The sequence below is a fragment of the Poromitra crassiceps genome (genome assembly GCF_964638095.1).
Source record: "Poromitra crassiceps genome assembly, chromosome: 2".
NCBI lineage: Eukaryota > Metazoa > Chordata > Actinopteri > Beryciformes > Melamphaidae > Poromitra > Poromitra crassiceps.
Genome location: NC_139624.1, coordinates 5,673,643 through 5,690,703, shown reverse-complemented (window position 1 = coordinate 5,690,703; position 17,061 = coordinate 5,673,643). Strand labels below are relative to the sequence as shown.

Here is a 17,061-nt window from a genome sequence, read left to right as displayed (position 1 = left end):
TCAATAAAACAGTTTAGGCCAGGGAATTTTGTTTGGCAGAATAATATTTTTAGCTACAACCAGCAGCGCTGGCCCCTGCGTGCGCTGCTGGTTGCAGCTTCTTGCTGGTCTTGATTTGCTGCTGGTGGGCATCGGATATTCTGGCTTGCGTTTGTCAATCCTGTCCTGCTGCCTGGGTCTGTCTGGCCGTTGCGTGCTGCTCTGCGTGCCCCCCCCCCCCCCCCCCCGCCCCGCCTCGCCTCGCCTCGCCTGCACACTCCTCCTCCTGTCTGTGGTGGCTCTCTGCTGAGTTTGCTGTGCGCACAGTGAAGGGTGCGCAACATCCCGTTTTTTTACAGCGTTCCGCGTGTGTTTGTCACCGGCAACGATGCTTCCAGTTGAGAATAATAACAACTCCACGGTGTGGATGTGCGGATGTGCTGTCGCAACCGACACGGAGCGGCTCAATTGTGGGAGCAGATTGGCTGCTGCAGGCACAGCTGCAGTAACGTGCTTCAGCATATCGATGCATACGGATGCGATGCGATTTCCGTTTCCATAACGACTTCTTCTTTGTTTTTTCCTTGCCTTTCTGTTATGTGGAGAGCACTGTCGCCACCTAAGGGTTCTGTAAAATAGGTTATAGACCTCCAATAGCTACTATAGTTGTACAGGAGCTGCGGAAGGCTTTGATCGACGTCCCACCGTCAAAAAACGCATTGGACGTCGAAGGACGTCCGTGGCACTCTACGTCACTATTTAATTGGACGTCGAAGGACGTCCATGGCACTCAATGAGTTAAATTAAAGTGCTTAAGAAAAATGAAATAAAAGTAGCAGCTTGAGTTTCCCTTTTTCTGGTTTTTGCAGTCTTATCTCAACCAAAACAATCTCAACATATTTATTTGAACAATTGAACAGCTTACTCTTCTGTTCTGAGAATAAATGACTAGCTGACTAAGAAGTCATACTTTTGCAGCCTGGGGACAGTAGTTGTACTGGGAGGGAGGGAGACCAGCCAGCCACAGACATAAGCCGTTTTCACACACAGATCGCGCAAAATTGCAGTTCAAAAGGCCCGCAAAACTGGCAGCCTCGCCACAGAAATTGCTTTCACACACAGCCAAACAGCACCGCCACATTCCCGTCCTGGGGTGTGCTTTCAAGTGACATCCACCCGTCCCGGATTGAAAGGCGAGCGGAGGCATTTCCACCCAGCTCCTCACCCAAATGAATATTTTCATAGGTTAGTGTAGCCTAGGCTACTGTATGATGAAGGAATTTATTCAACAACCAAACATCGCTGATGTACGCCAGCCAACGAGGTGCAGCTGCGGTTGTTAAGGATCAAGCTGATAAAACACGAAAGTGTTGTCCACATGCAGCATGGTAACAAGGCTTTCAATATTCATCTGATCGACTTTATGCATCACAGACGCACCATCATGTAGCCTATTAGGTAGGCCACGGTCCGCCTATTAGTGACCCCTGTTAGCCCATAAATGTTAATATGGCAATAATGCCAATAAGTATGTAAAATACAAAATAAAACGAACGGTAATGTCTTAATTTAATGTAGAGTAGAAATTACATGTAACTGGCTTGTTAAACTCCCATTCCAGGAATATCGCTATTTACAGTACCACGGCTCGACGCACACTTCAAGGCGGGCAGCCAGCACTCCTAGGCTTGGAAACGGCTGTTCGCCCGGAGGCAGCTGCCACCTGGTCCTCTGCCCTGGGAGCTCGCGCTGTGCAGCCAGCGAGTACACACTCCACGGGGCTGTATTTATTATATTATATTGTGTTTGTACATAGGCTCTTATTGAAACGTGACCGGTAGGTTTCAGATTTGTCCTGTAAAATACATCCTTGCGGTGTCCAGTGCGGAGTGCTCTCCTGAGGCACAGATCATCGCATTATTATGGATCCCACTCTTATTTGGGTCAGAACATGCTCTACGCAGCATTCAAGCACCAGGAATGGCCAACGCCAACTCCAGTTCCTAATCGCAGACACGCTTACTTCCCAACGGTCAAATCAAACTCCTCCACATGCTATGTCACCAGCTCTCTACCCTGTTTCAGTTGGAATACATCATGATAAAGAATCACAGACCCCCAGAATCTCATTTCAGCTCGACTTTAATCAAAATCCCCATACAAAATTCCCATTGTCTATGGCGAGCTGGTCTACAAAATGTACGTCATCCCTGTGGTACTGTGGTATTCATCTGTTATGCAGTGATTTTTAGCTGTACACAGTCTCCCGGCCATCACCCCCTTCGCTTCCTAAACAGGGAAAGTAATTGCTGGTATTTTTATGCCTCCGCCGGCGATAGCCAAGGAGGCAAGGAATTGGGTTGTCCGTCCGTACGTCCGTCCGCCCGTTCGATATTCGTTAATGCGATATCTGAGGAAGGCCTTGATGGAAGTCGACTTGGACTCAAGGATGAACTGATTAGATTTCGGTGGTCAAACGCAGGGGTGTTTCTAGGTCCTCAAGACATTGGGGCCTTAGCCCGATAAGGCGACGGGGAGGGGGGATCACGGGGGATCGGGGGGGGCAGAATTTTTTTGGTTTTTCCAATCCGTAAATGCCCATGTTGTGAGTCATTTGAGATGAAGAAGAACATGATTAGTAGGTCTCAAAGTGAGGTCCAGGGACCACCAGAGGTCCTTGATAGGGTTCTGGTTGGAGTCCACTTAGCAAATTCATGAATTGATAAATGTCAGCATTAGCCTATTTCACTTACAAGAAGTTATCACAATTAGAGAATGTAGAAGAATTATTATATTTATATAGTTTCACTGTTACATACTGTACAGGCATAGGTGGTTCTAGGCTTTCCAAACAGGGGTTGCACCACCAAGAAGGTAATAGGACTCTGACTGGGGGGTATCTAGACTGGGGGTGGGCAACTATTTTTCATGGGGGGCCACATGAGAAACCCAGATTGTTGCCGAGGGCCGAACAAATGTAGCTAGAGCGAAAATTCTATAAGAGAGACCTTAATGTCATTCATTCACTCACTTTTCATTCATTCACTCTCAGGATATAACTCTAGCTCTCATATCCACTTCTTAATCAACCTGCATTTTCCTGTTCTAGGAGAAACCCTTTAGTTGTCACTGGCTCTCATTCATCCCTCCTGTCCTCATTCACATCTTTCCCTGTCAGGAGAAAACCTTTTAATGTCACGCCCACTCATTCATAAAACTCAGTCACCAATCACCCCTTTCCCGCTTCTACCTGGCGTCACGGTTTGTGGGCGGTATCATTTAGATTAAGCCAATCAGAGCATGACACATCTTCCCATTCAGCCTATCATGGTCTATACTGTCATAGCTAAAAAAAAACCCGTTTCTCTCTGTCTTCTCATTGAGTTTCAGTGCGTTCCTGCATCCCTCCTCCACCCCATTCTCCTCCAGTCCTCTGAGGTCTTCAGATTCAGAAGCCTTCTCCAGCAAGAACAAGTTTACTTCACCACCACCAGGTCTAGACTCCACAGGGGGGATATTCAATCTACTCTGGCTGCATCCATCTACCCCTGCTGATCATGACGTCATAATCAAGCTGACGCCATGATGGAGTCTAATCGCCAAAACTATATATCTGTGCCTACAGGCTCATGTATCTAATCATCTAATAAATCATTGTCATTCTAGAAAGGTGTCTCTCTGGTTGAGATATTGTCATGCCGTAACCCAGGGATGGGCAACTTTGATGATAGAGAGGGCCACAAAAAATGTCCTCGCTACCAGATTTTGCTGAGGGCTGAACGGCGCCAGCACGAAAAATTTGGGGCATTTGAAGCCAGGTTTAGAGGAATAACTCATTTTAAATTAACAATTGTGATGTCATTGTTCAGTCTTAACCACCAATATTTGATCCTTTTCCTCACTCACTCCTATGTCACCACCTGCTCTCCCTGCAGGGCTTGAAATTAACTTTTTTCACCACCTGCCAAAATGGCTGCTAGATTTTAAAGTTACCAGCCAATTAGAATTTCCACTAGCCGAAATGTTTTTCTTGAAATAAACCAGAATATGAGTGGGTTAATTTAAGCATAAGTATCAGTAAGTGGCCCAGGATTCTCAAAGCCTGTGTTGAGGGTCACACAAGAACAAAAATGCACTCTTGAAGCTAAATAAATCCAAAACCAACAAGTTAATTATTTAAATTTCTACTTCAATGTAGAACAGTCATTTCTTACACATGAGATTACTTTTAGCCTTTTAGTCATAAATATTATTGAAAGATATTCCATATTCCAGACTGAAATGCTATAACAGAAGAGTATTGCCCAGAATGACATGAACATTTGGACACTTATTCAGCGGGTATATTGCATGTTGCGTTCAAGTGCAATTTTTTTTTTTTTTTTTTTTGCAATTCCATGTATGCCCTAGACAAAGACATTTTGTAAATTTTAAAGTAAAATGCATTAATCTGGTGCACTCTGAGTTTAACTGCCATACATATTATTTTGTTATTTATTAGGGGTGCACAGATCGATCGGCACGCAATCTGTATCGGCCGATTTTGACCTCAAATATGCGATCGGCTGATTGCCGATATTTCTTGCTGATTGCCGATATTTCTTGATATATATATATATATATATATATATATAATATTTTTATATAAAAAAAAGCCCTATCACTAATCAGGCTTTCCAATGATATAAAATACAATACCAATTTGTATTATTAAAGGGGAGAAATAATCGACCGAAATAACATTTCCAAACTTTTTTGAGGAGTTTATACAGTATATCGGTGATCGGTGATTGGTAATCGGTGATCGGTCGATGATCGGTTGGGCAGATATTTCCCGTAGGCGATCGGTGATCGGTGGCAAAAAACGTGATCGGTGCACCCCTATTATTTATGTCATTACTTGAAATGTTACATGTATGTATGTAATTTATTTTCATGAATATTGATTTGTTTGTAATGTTAGATAGGAAGGAGTTTATGTTCCGTGTTGTTAGGGGGACACTTTTGACTGTGACACTCATCTAGAAGCATCCGGCAGCTCTGCTAAGTTTAAAGGGATAGTTCGGTTTGTTTGAAGTGTGGTCCTATCAGCTAGTGAGATACACTAACTTAATTAGGTACAGTGTTCAGGAGTGAGTGTGCATTGTGGAACGAGACCGCGCACTCAGCGCAGCAGCCAAACCAGCCTTTTCTCTGTAAGTACGGGGGGTCAACAACTAAAATGTAATTTAGCCACCTAAAACACCTAAAACAACGCCCACCTAAACAAATCGACATCCGTGTACATGCACGCTCTATTTTGACAATTTTCAGCGCTTTACTTTTCCGCAAAACAGCAGTTTCATTCGGCACTGCTTTTTCTCCCAACCGTACAACTACCGTATTCCTCCGCTAAAAGCCAGCACAGAGCACAGAGCCGCGGTTTACAAAACAGGAAGGCTTAGAAGAGAGATAAAACACTGACTTACTTTAGAGACAACAAGTCACCCGGCCTCTCTGGTCTGGGACGTTTTCCACAATTTATCCTGGGAATGGTGAAAAAGGTCTGCAGCCAGGGCACCCAGGCATTTAGGCAGGAGGCGCATCTCTTTCTGCCTGTTCGTTCACTCTCTCTGCAAAAGTTCCTCTTCTGTATTCTCTCTGGTTCATAATTGTATCCTCTTGTCACCAAGGTGAATGGCATATCATCCTCGCTATCAAAATCACTCATATTTTCGTTCGTGTATTCTATTTGTTGTCTTCACTAACAAGCTGGGAGAAATAACACAAACAGCTGATCTGCGGAGTAATCCAGCACCGCGGCTCTGTGCAGGCTTTTAGCGGAGGAATACTGTAGTTGTACGGTTGGGAGAAAAAGCAGTGCCGAATGAAACTGCTGTTTTGCGGAAAAGTAAAGCGCTGAAAATTGTCAAAATAGAGCGTCATGTACACGGATATCGATTTGTTTAGGTGGGTGTTGTTTTAGGTGGCTAAATTACGTTTTTTTGTTGAGTTGTTGACCCCCAGGACTTAGAGAGAAAAAGCTGGTGATGCTGCTGCTCTGGGTGCCGGATCTCGTTCGATGCTGCGCCCCGCTTCAAGAACACTGTACCTAATTAAGTTAGTGTATCTGACTAGCTGATAGGACCCCACTTCAAACAAACCGAACTATCCCTTTAAGATAATAAATTAAAGAAAGAAGGAAGAAGAAGAAGATATTTTAAGTTTAAGAAGAGGTTTTTGGAAGATTTATGTTTTTGAAGTTTATTCTTTCATTCTTTGGTCAAGCCATTCTCACAACTCATTCCCTCTCAGTTGTGTGCAGCCAGTGAGTTTGACTATCACTCCCTCCAGTAAGAGACCACGGTTCTTCTGTTACAGATGGATTTATTGAGCTGCTCTCCACCATCCCCAAATCCACCGTCGAACTCAGACCTGCTGAGACTTTCCTCATTCTGCGTGCCAGACAGCTCATCAAGACGGGACATACAGATAAGCCTGCTGTTAAGGACACACAAGGTCATCAGTTTTCTCATGAAACGTCCATAAGCCAGGCACTAAAGTTTGTGTTCTGAAGGTGACACAAGGATTGAAAAACTACAAGGGACTGTGTGTAGCCTATAACAAAAACAGCTGTTTCACAAGCTATAAGGGGCTAATTGTTTTTGTAGTATACTTGGTTTTATAGTGACTATATTGTAGTAATCCCACAAAGCAGTCGAAGAGTCAGGTACTTGTCACCACACTTTATTGTGGATCGCTATAACCGGGGACCACTGTCAGCCGTGGTCCACGCCAAAACCAACACCCCACAACACACACCAAACCCAGCTAGCTTCTCCTAGCTCCGCAGCTCCCAACACACACACAGCCTTCCCTCAGGCTTCCCACATCAACAACCCCGAGCTGGCGCTCTCCCGTTCACGTTCCCCCTTCCCCCAGCCAATCACAGGTGAACCCCTATCTTCCACCACACCCACTGGCTGGTATGCTGCCTTTACGTACCCCCGTAAATCCCCACAGACATGTCAACCCCAGACTAACGTGACAACTAGACAAACCCATGTTTACTGACAAACCCACATCGCTACACAATTATTTATTTGAAGAAAGGAATTTGTTTACTTTGGAGAATAAAGAAATATTTGTGTACATTTAAGTAAGTTGACATTCAAAGGGACGTTTTCTATTCATGGTCAACTATTTCTATGCAAGTTGAAATGTTGCATTAAGGACACTTTGCCTACTGTAATTGACTGTAACATTTCCAAGCCTTTATAACTAGGGTTGATTTCTTTGACAGTGATCTAATTTAGTTAGCCTATTCACTTGAGTATTTTTGTGAAAATGTTTCTTATTACGTGAGACAAGTTAATTATATGCTGTAGGCTACAGGTCATTTCCAAATAATTTAAAATGTCACAAGAACAAGAACTAGCTGCCATAGAAGAACAAGAGCCAGAACAAACAGATGAGTCTATCATTGTAGACCCACCAGTACAGCCGGAACAGCTTCGTAGAAGTGAAAGACCCTGCATATTAACAGAAAAAGGAAAGGCACTTCATGAAGAAAAAACAAAAGGGCTACTACTTCGTTTTGACAGGAAGGCTCTAACTAAGGTGGCTAAAAAATCAGTAGTAAAACAGGATCCCAGTAACATCCTACAAGAGCACATCGGCACTATTCAAAGGGAATTAGCTGAACTGAATACTATTAATGATGAATACCGAAGTGTTGACAGCCCTGCTCATGACATGCGCCGCAAGCTGGACAAGTGCACATCAGTCACCAGTATATTGTTGTACAGAATGCTCAGTCTCAAATTCAAGGAACAAATGAGTAGTTGATTTGGCCTGATGCTAACTCTGTATTCCCATCTTCAATCTCTAGTAGTTCAACTCCAGCTAAGGTTAATTCCATTCGCTCTCATACATCCTCAATCAAAACACAAGAAGCTGCCGCCGAGTATGCAGCTACGCAAGCTGTATTGCAGATTATGGCTCAGCAAGACTGCCAACAAGAGAAGCTGCAAAGACTTGAAGCTGAGGATAAGCAGATGGTTGCAGAGCAAGAAGCAGCTGCATTAACTCGCCGTTTACAAGCAGAAAAGGAAGAGACTGAACGTAGGATAGAAAGAAGAAACAAGAGGCTGCTCGTGTGCAGAAACAGCAAGAAGAAAAGGCTGCAAGGAAAAGGTCTGTAGAACACTTGAAAAGAGAGCTTGAGCGTTTGGAGGAGATGAAAAGGTTGAATGCAGCCAGAGCAAAACTTCAAGTCTATGATGAAAATGAGTTATATTCAGACCAAGGACTTAAACCACAGAAATATGAAGTGCCTACAGTTGTGCAAGCAAGTAAACAGGTGAACACTGTGTATCAGCACACACAACCACTAAGAGATGTGGCTCCAAGAAATATGATTGAAGATGACACAGGCGAGCTTGTGAAAGTTTTTGCTGAGGCTATATCAGCAAATAGGCTACCCATTCTTTAGTGGGGATCCACTCAAGTTTAAGCATTGGAAAAATATTCCAACTACAGAGAAAATCTTCTTCCCTCAGAAATATGTTGGAGGAGCAGCTAAAGAGGCCTTAGAAGGTTATTTTCTGACTGATTCAGAAGATTCATACTACGCAGCATGGGACCTGCTCAATGAACGATATGGCAAGCCTTTTGTAATCGCTAAGGCCTTCCGAGACAAACTTCATGCCTGGCCAAAATTAGCCTCAAAGGAGAGTGCTGAGCTAAGAAAGTTTGTGGACTTTTTACACAGTTGCGAATCTGCCATGGCTCACAATGAAAGTCTAAATGTTCTTAATGATGGAATCGAGAACCAAAAGCTTGCTGCCAAACTACCCAACTGGTTAATTACTGGTTGGAACCGACAGGCCACACAATACCAACTGCAACACAGAAAGTTCCCAAGCTTCACTTATTTTGTGACATTCCTATCAATGGAAGCTAGTATTGCGTGCAACCCTATAACATCTTTTCATGCGGTACGGCAAAGTGAACATGATATAGCAAAGGTCAAGAACCAAAACATAGTAGCCACCAATAACCACACTCTAGGTGCCAAGATCTTCACAACTAACACCAGTGAAAGGAACATAGTCACATGCGTGTTTTGTAAGAAAATAGGACACAGCTTACACAAATGTCATATATTCATTGAAAGAACAGTCGCTGAAAGAGTCACATTTATTCAGAGTGAGAGACTGTGCTTCGGCTGCTTGAGTCCTGGCCATCAATCCAAGAGCTGCAGTAACCGGATGGTCATTCCACACAAACAACAACAAATATTAAACACTCACTGGTTCCTTGGACGCACAGCAGCTTAGAAACAAAAACCCCCAACAACTGGATCAACAGAATATCACTTGAATTCCACTCTGTAACATTAAGAAACCTCTCTGACCAGCAGCCACTTTCTACTTTCACTTTCACGCAGTTCACCAACTCCGTGGGGAAAGAGGGGGGGTTCGTCGTTGCTAGCGCTCTGACTGAGTTGGTTTCTTCCATGATGCATCATCATGGGAAAAACCAACTCGACGGGGGAAAGAGGGGGGTTTCGCTGCTATCACTTGACTGAGAGGCTGTTGCAGGGAGGCAGTCAAACAAAAATGAATTGGGATATTTCATAACCTCCGGGGCTAGGGAAAAAACATCCGGGGCTGTAGCACCGGAAGCCCAGGGCTAACGACGCCGATGGTCAAACGCCAAAGTTCAAGGTCACTGTGACCTCACGAACACCATTCCCAAGTTCGTTAACACGATATCTCAGGAACGGCTTGATGGAATATCTTCCACTTTGGCTCAAACGTCGACTTGGACTCAAGGATGAACTAATTTGATTTTGCTGGACAAAGGTTAAGGTCACTGTGACCTCATGAAGGCCATTTTCAAGCTTGTTAACGTGATATCTCAAGAACGCCTTGACAGAATTTCTTCCAAAAATAGAATGATTTCATTATAATTACCTGTATGAAGTGTTCGGTGATTCGGTTAACAGTTCTGGCATGAAGTTAGTTTGGGCCTAGAAAACAGACAGGTAAAAATATTAGTTGGTTGTTTTAGATACAAACTTGTAGTAGTGTGCTATAAAGCTAGCAAAAATACTCACAATATCCCTGTTCAATTCAAGTACATTGGTCAGGGTTAGAGAGGATCCGCCAAGGAGGCTTCTGTGTGCTGTGTTTGGGTCCAGTGTGAGTTCACAGGCATCTGATGGAGAACAAGACACAATATTGCAGCAGCAGCTTCTCATCTAATACACCCGTTATGTTTGTTGATTTATTGACAGTCCATTTCTTAGCAGCTTGGCACGCATGATATCAGCCATCATCCTGATTCACAGTAGGATCTGAAATCATGGATTTCACATACTGTGCTGTAGATGGACTTTGCATCTCAATAGTAGAATGTGTGTTGCTTTGTTTTCATGAATCAAACTAAATACACTTCCTCACACCTGGGTTCGACGACGGATCTGCATGTTCCCGCACACTGGAGGAATAAACAGAGAATAAGTCAGATCAGCAGCTTATCTTTGATGATGGAACCATGGACATTTAATAACATTCCATATGAAGGATTCCCACAATCCCACTCATATCCAACATTCAACATCAAACAGATTCCTCAGGTTCTCAGTCTGGCTGCTAGTTTTCTGCTGCATTCAGGTCATATTGAAAGAAGCAGAATAGCAGGATTTTTTTTTTTTTTTTACCTTTTACCCTTATTTATACAGGGGGAGTGTCACTGTGGTCTCTACCCTGTAGAGCCCGACAGCCACGTGACTTTTCGTGATGTTTTGCGCCCCGGAAGTAAGTTCCCCATTCATTTTCTCCATAGTCATCTCGAAAAAATCCTTGGTAACACTTTATAATAACGTTCAGTCATAAGTCATTTATAAGCCTTTAGGTAATGATGAACTAACCATTTACAAAACATGAATACACATTTGTAGATGATTAATAAATGTTATTTTAACATATACAAATGTGTTGTAAGTCATCTATACACTTTTAGATAGATATAAATAAAACATTCCTGTGTAGAAAACCTATAGAAAGCAGCTGAAGCCAACAGGCTGCCAGGTTCAAAAATACAACAAGGACAAACCAGCACTCATTCATATTAATGACAACATGCTGCTGCTTCAATAAACAAGCAGAGACTGAAGAGTGAGTTAGTGAGTGGAGGCTTTTCTTCACTATAAAATAAATCAGTAGAAACCAATAAAAACACACACACACACACACACACACACACACACACACACACACACACACGGTGGCTGGTGAAATGAACCTAGCATCTTCTTGCTGTGAGGCAACAGCGCCCTCCACCACCATCAGTGAGAAAAGTAGCCATTGATGTGGTTGAGGATGAAAGGCTCCTCCAGTCAGTTTTCCTGCCTGTAGAAGCGTTGGTGTTCTATGAAAACCTTCTAATATCTATCTCGTATAGTCACACACCTCATCTGATTTGACCAAAGAACTGACATTGAGAAGAACCAAAGGCGAATAGCTTGTTCCACTGCAACATATTATGTTTAATATGATGTGTTCTGAACGTTCTGTGTAATTAACACATTAACTATCATATTTTAAATTCCTTCATTGCCTCCAAAACTCTGACATCAAAGTTTGTCCTCCATAGATGATGGAGGCCATTTTGGAGCCATGTGGAGCCCTGTGTCTTTAAAACAATGGAGAATATAATCACCAAAGTTCATCTTCATTCATTTGAAGAGACCAGGACTGTGTGAAAACAAAGGAAGACAACGCAAGTCCTAAGTCTGATTTCAGATGAAATGACTCTATATAGACGTCCCCAAATTAAGTTTCACCACAATATTCTTATAATATTCATGTCAGCACATCATTAAAAAATTCTGTCTGACCTCAGAGTCTCCAGGCCGCAGTGTCGACTCTCCAGAAGATCACACAGGTGCTTCACTGCTGACTCCACCAGGTTGTAGTTGCCAGTCAGGTTCAGCTGTCTCAGATGGGAGGAGGGGTTGGACTTCAGAGCTGAGGCCAGAGAAGCAAAGTTGCTCTCTGACAACGTGCAGTACTCCAAGCTGAATAAAGAATAAAACATGTAGATATAAAATAAAACATTCCTGTATAGAAAAGCTGGTTGAAACCATGTTTCATAATCCACTCAGAGCTGTGGAGGTTTTAAATATACATGTTTCTAAAATGGTGAAGTCAACTGAAAGCAGCTGAAGCCAACAGGCTGCAGGTTCAAAAAGACATAACAAGGACAAACCAGCACTCATTAATATGAATGACAACATGCTGCTGCTTCAATAAACAAGCAGAGACTGAAGAGTGAGTTAGTGAGTGGAGGCCTTTCTTCACTATAAAATAAATTGGCAGAAAAAAAAAAAAAAAGATGAGAATGTAAATTTGTGGCTGGTGGAACAAACTTCCACTTGAAAGAGTGGCATCACTCAGCTCAACACACAGAGCTAAACTTGGACATTGTAGCCTACTTGCAAAAAGAGGTTTGTGTCCCTGTAATCAGAGTTTCAGGGCCGTCAATTCCCCGTGGCAAACACGTTTCTATTTACCAGTAGGGCTGGGCGATATGACCATCCCGTACAAATGGTACATATGAACTGATAGAATTGACAGACCAGTGTCAATAGGCTCGTTTGAGTTGACTGCCGCCTCGCCTGGAAAGCAGACGAGAGCAGCCGAGCGTAGTCAGGCGAGGCGTCAACAAGTCGAACACCCCCGCAGCACACTCACTGCTGCCAGTGGCGTGCCGTCCATTAGGCGAACTAGGCAAATGCTAGGGGCGCTTGAGCCGTTAGGGGCGCCAGAGAGGGTAAAAAAAAAAAAAAAAAAAAAAATTACAAATACTTTTCATGATAATAGGCCTACTATTATTTTACAATAGTAGACAAAAATAAGCACAACAACGTCTTAAGTCTTTAAATAATAGTGAAACCTCTCTTATTCTACCTAACTATGTGTTTTCTTCCCATCCCTGTTGTAACCTCAGCCCACAGACGCCGTAGACACGGCTGCTTCAGGTGTAGTAACCCTGGTAATCTCTCCCACCCTAAGCGCGCAAACAGTCCTTTTACTATTGCCGGAGGTCTCTGGAACTGTCAGTCGGCTGTTAAGAAAACTGAGACCATCTCGGCTCATGCTCTATCTCAAACCCTCCACTTTCTAGCTCTCACAGAGACCTGGATCATTCCTGAAAACACAGCTACACCTGCTGCGCTCTCTGCTGCATATTGCTTCTCGCACACCCCTAGAGCCTCTGGCCGTGGAGGTGGCACTGGTATCCTCATCTCTCCCAAATGGACCTTCACTGTCACCTCTCTCTCTCATCTGTCTATCTCATCTTTTGAGTCCCATGCAGTTGCCGTATCCCTACCCATCAAGCTCAACATTGTGGTAATCTACCGCCCGCCTGGTCTGCTTGGTCACTTTCTGGACGAGCTGGACACCCTCCTCTCCGTCTTTCCTGAGGATGGTACTCCACTCATCCTTCTGGGAGACTTCAACATCCAGCCAGTAACCTTACAATCTCCGTCTTTCCTTAACTTCTTCTCATCCTTTGACCTTTACCTCTCTCAATCTCCTCCTACTCACAAAGCAGGGAATGTGCTTGACCTGGTCTTCACGAGATCCTGCTCCACCTCTAATCTCACTGTGACCCCTCTTCCTGTATCCGACCACCACTTTATCACCTTCTCCCTTCCCATCCCCCTCCCCTCCTCCCACCCATCTCCCCCCCACTCTACCACCACCCGACGCAACCTCAAAACTCTCTCTCCCAACTCCCTCTCTTCTACCGTCCTCTCCCTACTTCCCCCTGCCGAGCAATTTGCTCTCCTGTCCACTGACGAGGCTTCCACTACTCTTCTCTCCTCTCTCTCCTCTGCTCTTGATTCTCTTTGCCCACTCACCACTAAGCCTGCCCGATCTTCTCCCCCTTCTCCTTGGCTGACTGAATCTCTGCGAACTTATCGAACTGAGCTTCGGTCAGCTGAGAGAAAATGGAGAAAATCACATCTCTTCTCTTCCTACCACCTTATCCACTCAAACTTCACTGATGCTGTCTCTAAAGCAAAAACCTCCTTCTTCATCTCTGAAATCCAGTCCTCTGCATCCAATCCCAGTAAACTGTTCGCCACCTTCTCCACGCTCCTCAACCCTCCCTCCCCTCCCCCTCCCTCCTCCCTCTCTGCTGATGATTTTGTAACCTTCTTTACAAAAAAGGTGGACGACATCAGCTCCTCCTTCCTTCCTCCAGCCACCCTCACTAACACTCCCGACTCCAATCCTGCTCCTCAGCCCCCTGCCCCTGGATTTGCTTCCTTCTCTCCTCTCTCTCCTCATGAAGTGCTTAAACTCATCAGCTCAAACCGAGCCACTTACTGCCCCCTCAATCCTATCCCTTCCTCTCTCCTCCAAACCATCTCACCTAACATATCTCCCTTCCTCACTACCTTCATTAACTCCTCTCTGTCCTCTGGTCTTGTCCCCCCTGCTCTAAAGACTGCAAGAGTCAAGCCTCTGCTTAAGAAACCCTCCCTTGACCCTACTGCTATTCACAACTACAGACCTGTCTCTCTTCTCTCATTCCTTTCCAAAACCCTCGAACGAGCAGCGTCCGAACAACTTTCTCTCTATCTCTCCCAAAATGACCTCCTGGACTCTCTGCAGTCCGGTTTCAAGGCCTCTCACTCCACTGAGACAGCTCTTCTTGCTGTCACAGAGGCCCTTCACACTGCTAAGGCCTCATCCCTCTCTTCTGTTCTTGTCCTCCTTGACCTGTCTGCTGCCTTCGATACAGTCAACCACCAAATCCTTCTTTCCACTCTGTCTGACCTCAGCATTTCAGGCTCTGCACTCTCCTGGTTTGCTTCTTACCTCGCTAACCGCTCATACCTAGGGATGGGTATCGTTCAAAATTTTTCGATACCGATACCGTTTCGATACTTTGATTTCGATACCGGTTCCTGAACGATACTTTTTTCGATACCTTTTTTTTTTTAAATCCATTTAAAAAAAGAAAACTACATTACACATTGAAATTACGATACAAATAAATTTGTTTTATTTTTTTGAACGCAGTTTTAAATGACAGTTGGAGAACAGAAGAATCAAGTCTACTGTATTTAACTAAGAACTTGAAGTTCTTAATACAAACAAATGAAATAATAGAATATATAAATAAAATAGTGCAAATAGTTTTCAGGGCAAAAACTTTTGTTTTGCTTCAGAAGTTGCTTCATACTAAGAGACAAGGCAAGGCTTGACTCAACACAGTTCAGAAAAATCAACATGTCTGTTTTCTCAGGTAGGCAACAGACAAGCCTGCTTTTGGCTGATGTTCACATAATAAAGAAAATAAACCTAGTGTATTTAACACAACTTGAACTCTGTCTTCTTAACTGCACCAACAAAAACATTTGAGTAGAAACACAGCTAATAAATGTATAAAAAAATAAATGTAAAATTTCTGCAAATGGTTTTCAGTGCAAAAGTTAGTCAGTGTTTAATGCTCACTGTTGCATAGTACTAAGGCATTCACATCTTAGGCTTGACAACAGTTCTTCAGGAAAATCAGCATGTCTGTCTGTTTTCTCAGGCAGGCAACAGACAAGCTTGCTCTGCTCCTGGCTGATGTTTACAGCATAAAGAAAATAGTGTATTTACTTAGTGTATTTAACACAACTTGAACTGGTCTGTAACTGCACCAACAAAAACATTTGAGTACAAACACAGGAAATAAATAAAAATCAGTGCAAGTGTTTTTCAGTGAAATGGACCATTGCAAGTAAGTTAGTCAGTGTTTAATGCTCATTGCTCACTGTTGCATACTAAGGCATTCACATCTTAGGCTTGACTCAACAGTTCTTCTTCAGGAAAATGAGCATGTCTGCTTTCTCAGGCAACAGACGAGACCGCTCCTCGCTGATGGTGTCCCCAGCAGTAGAAAATGTACGCTCTGAGGGTGTGGATGATGCTTGCACACAGAGATACCTTGTTGCCAAGTCTGAAAGCATTGGCAGAGTGTCCTTCTTGTTCCACCACCAGGTCACTGGACGCACTGATGTTAGGGTAGAGCGTAGAGCTCTGTAGAGCTCCAACTCTTTGCGAACCCTCTCTCCGATGCTGACAGTAGTGTCCCCTGTTCCGACTGCAAGTGCCATGTCCTCCTCAGCAAATAGATCCTCAAGGGGTGAGAGCTTTCGCCGCTTCTATAAACAGAAAAAGAAAAAAGGAAAGAATAAGACAATCTGGGTAGATACAAAGAAGTTACTTTTCTTCTGTAAATGAAGCAGGAAAAAACAGGGTGTCTGTATATTTACCAGGGTTGCTAATGCAGCAGGAGCTGCACTGTCTTCATCAGATGAGTCATCACGGTCACCAGCGGTCTCTGCCTCCGGTTCCGTCTGCTGGGCCTGGGTCATTTCACCTTCATTCTGTATTCAATAGATTATGGGAGTCACTAATATACACTGATCTGATCTACAATGGAAGACAAGTAAAAACATTACCAAAATAACAATAAACACCTGTTGTGAGGTCGTATTCCTTCTCATCAGCTCCTCCTCTAGTCTGGTCCACACCGCCTCTGTGGCTGCCACCTTCATCTTGAATCTTGGATCCAAGGCTGTGCCCTCCTCCAAGAACTGTCTGACACGCTCATCCTGCAAGAGAAAAAATAGTAGTACTAATCAGGCCTCTGCGTGACCTAATGACAAAAACAGAGAAATCAATAGGATTAAGCTAAAGCTACACACTTGGTATCGTTTTGAGAGGTCACCCCAGACCTTCTCCTTGATGGTCTGTGTAAAGGGGGGGTCCTCAGCAGTGACTGTGAAGTGGCGCTCGAGTTTCCCCAGGATGGGCAGGATCTGACCCAGAGTTGCATTCTTTTCAGCAGAGATGCAGAGGGTTGAAGTATAAAGTATACTCATCACTTTGACAAACTGTTCTGCTTTGCTGAAGTCCTCATCAGAAACTCTCTCCAGTCTGAAAAATATACAAAATGTTTTATTAGCTAGACTACAGTCTTATGTGTGCAGTGTGCACAATAGCTCACAACTTCACATTGATA

The 17,061-nt window shown here is 43.7% G+C and overlaps 2 protein-coding genes across 2 annotated transcripts in view; both read right to left on the bottom strand.

Annotated features, from left to right (window-relative positions):
* The window catches only part of LOC310798121 (NLR family CARD domain-containing protein 3-like), a gene marked incomplete at both ends in the record, with an annotated part of 221,013 nt that overhangs the window by 178,493 nt on the left and 25,459 nt on the right, over positions 1-17,061 (bottom strand). The gene's annotated exons all lie outside the window — the stretch shown is intronic.
* LOC310790970 (ribonuclease inhibitor-like) overlaps positions 1-17,061 on the bottom strand; it is a gene marked incomplete at both ends in the record, with an annotated part of 59,560 nt that overhangs the window by 22,162 nt on the left and 20,337 nt on the right. Inside the window, 4 exons of the mRNA XM_083652688.1 lie at positions 9,939-9,994; positions 10,082-10,182; positions 10,430-10,464; positions 11,867-12,046. Of these exons, the coding sequence (XP_083508814.1) occupies positions 9,939-9,994; positions 10,082-10,182; positions 10,430-10,464; positions 11,867-12,046 (372 nt within the window). The remainder of the gene's footprint in view (positions 1-9,938; positions 9,995-10,081; positions 10,183-10,429; positions 10,465-11,866; positions 12,047-17,061) is intronic.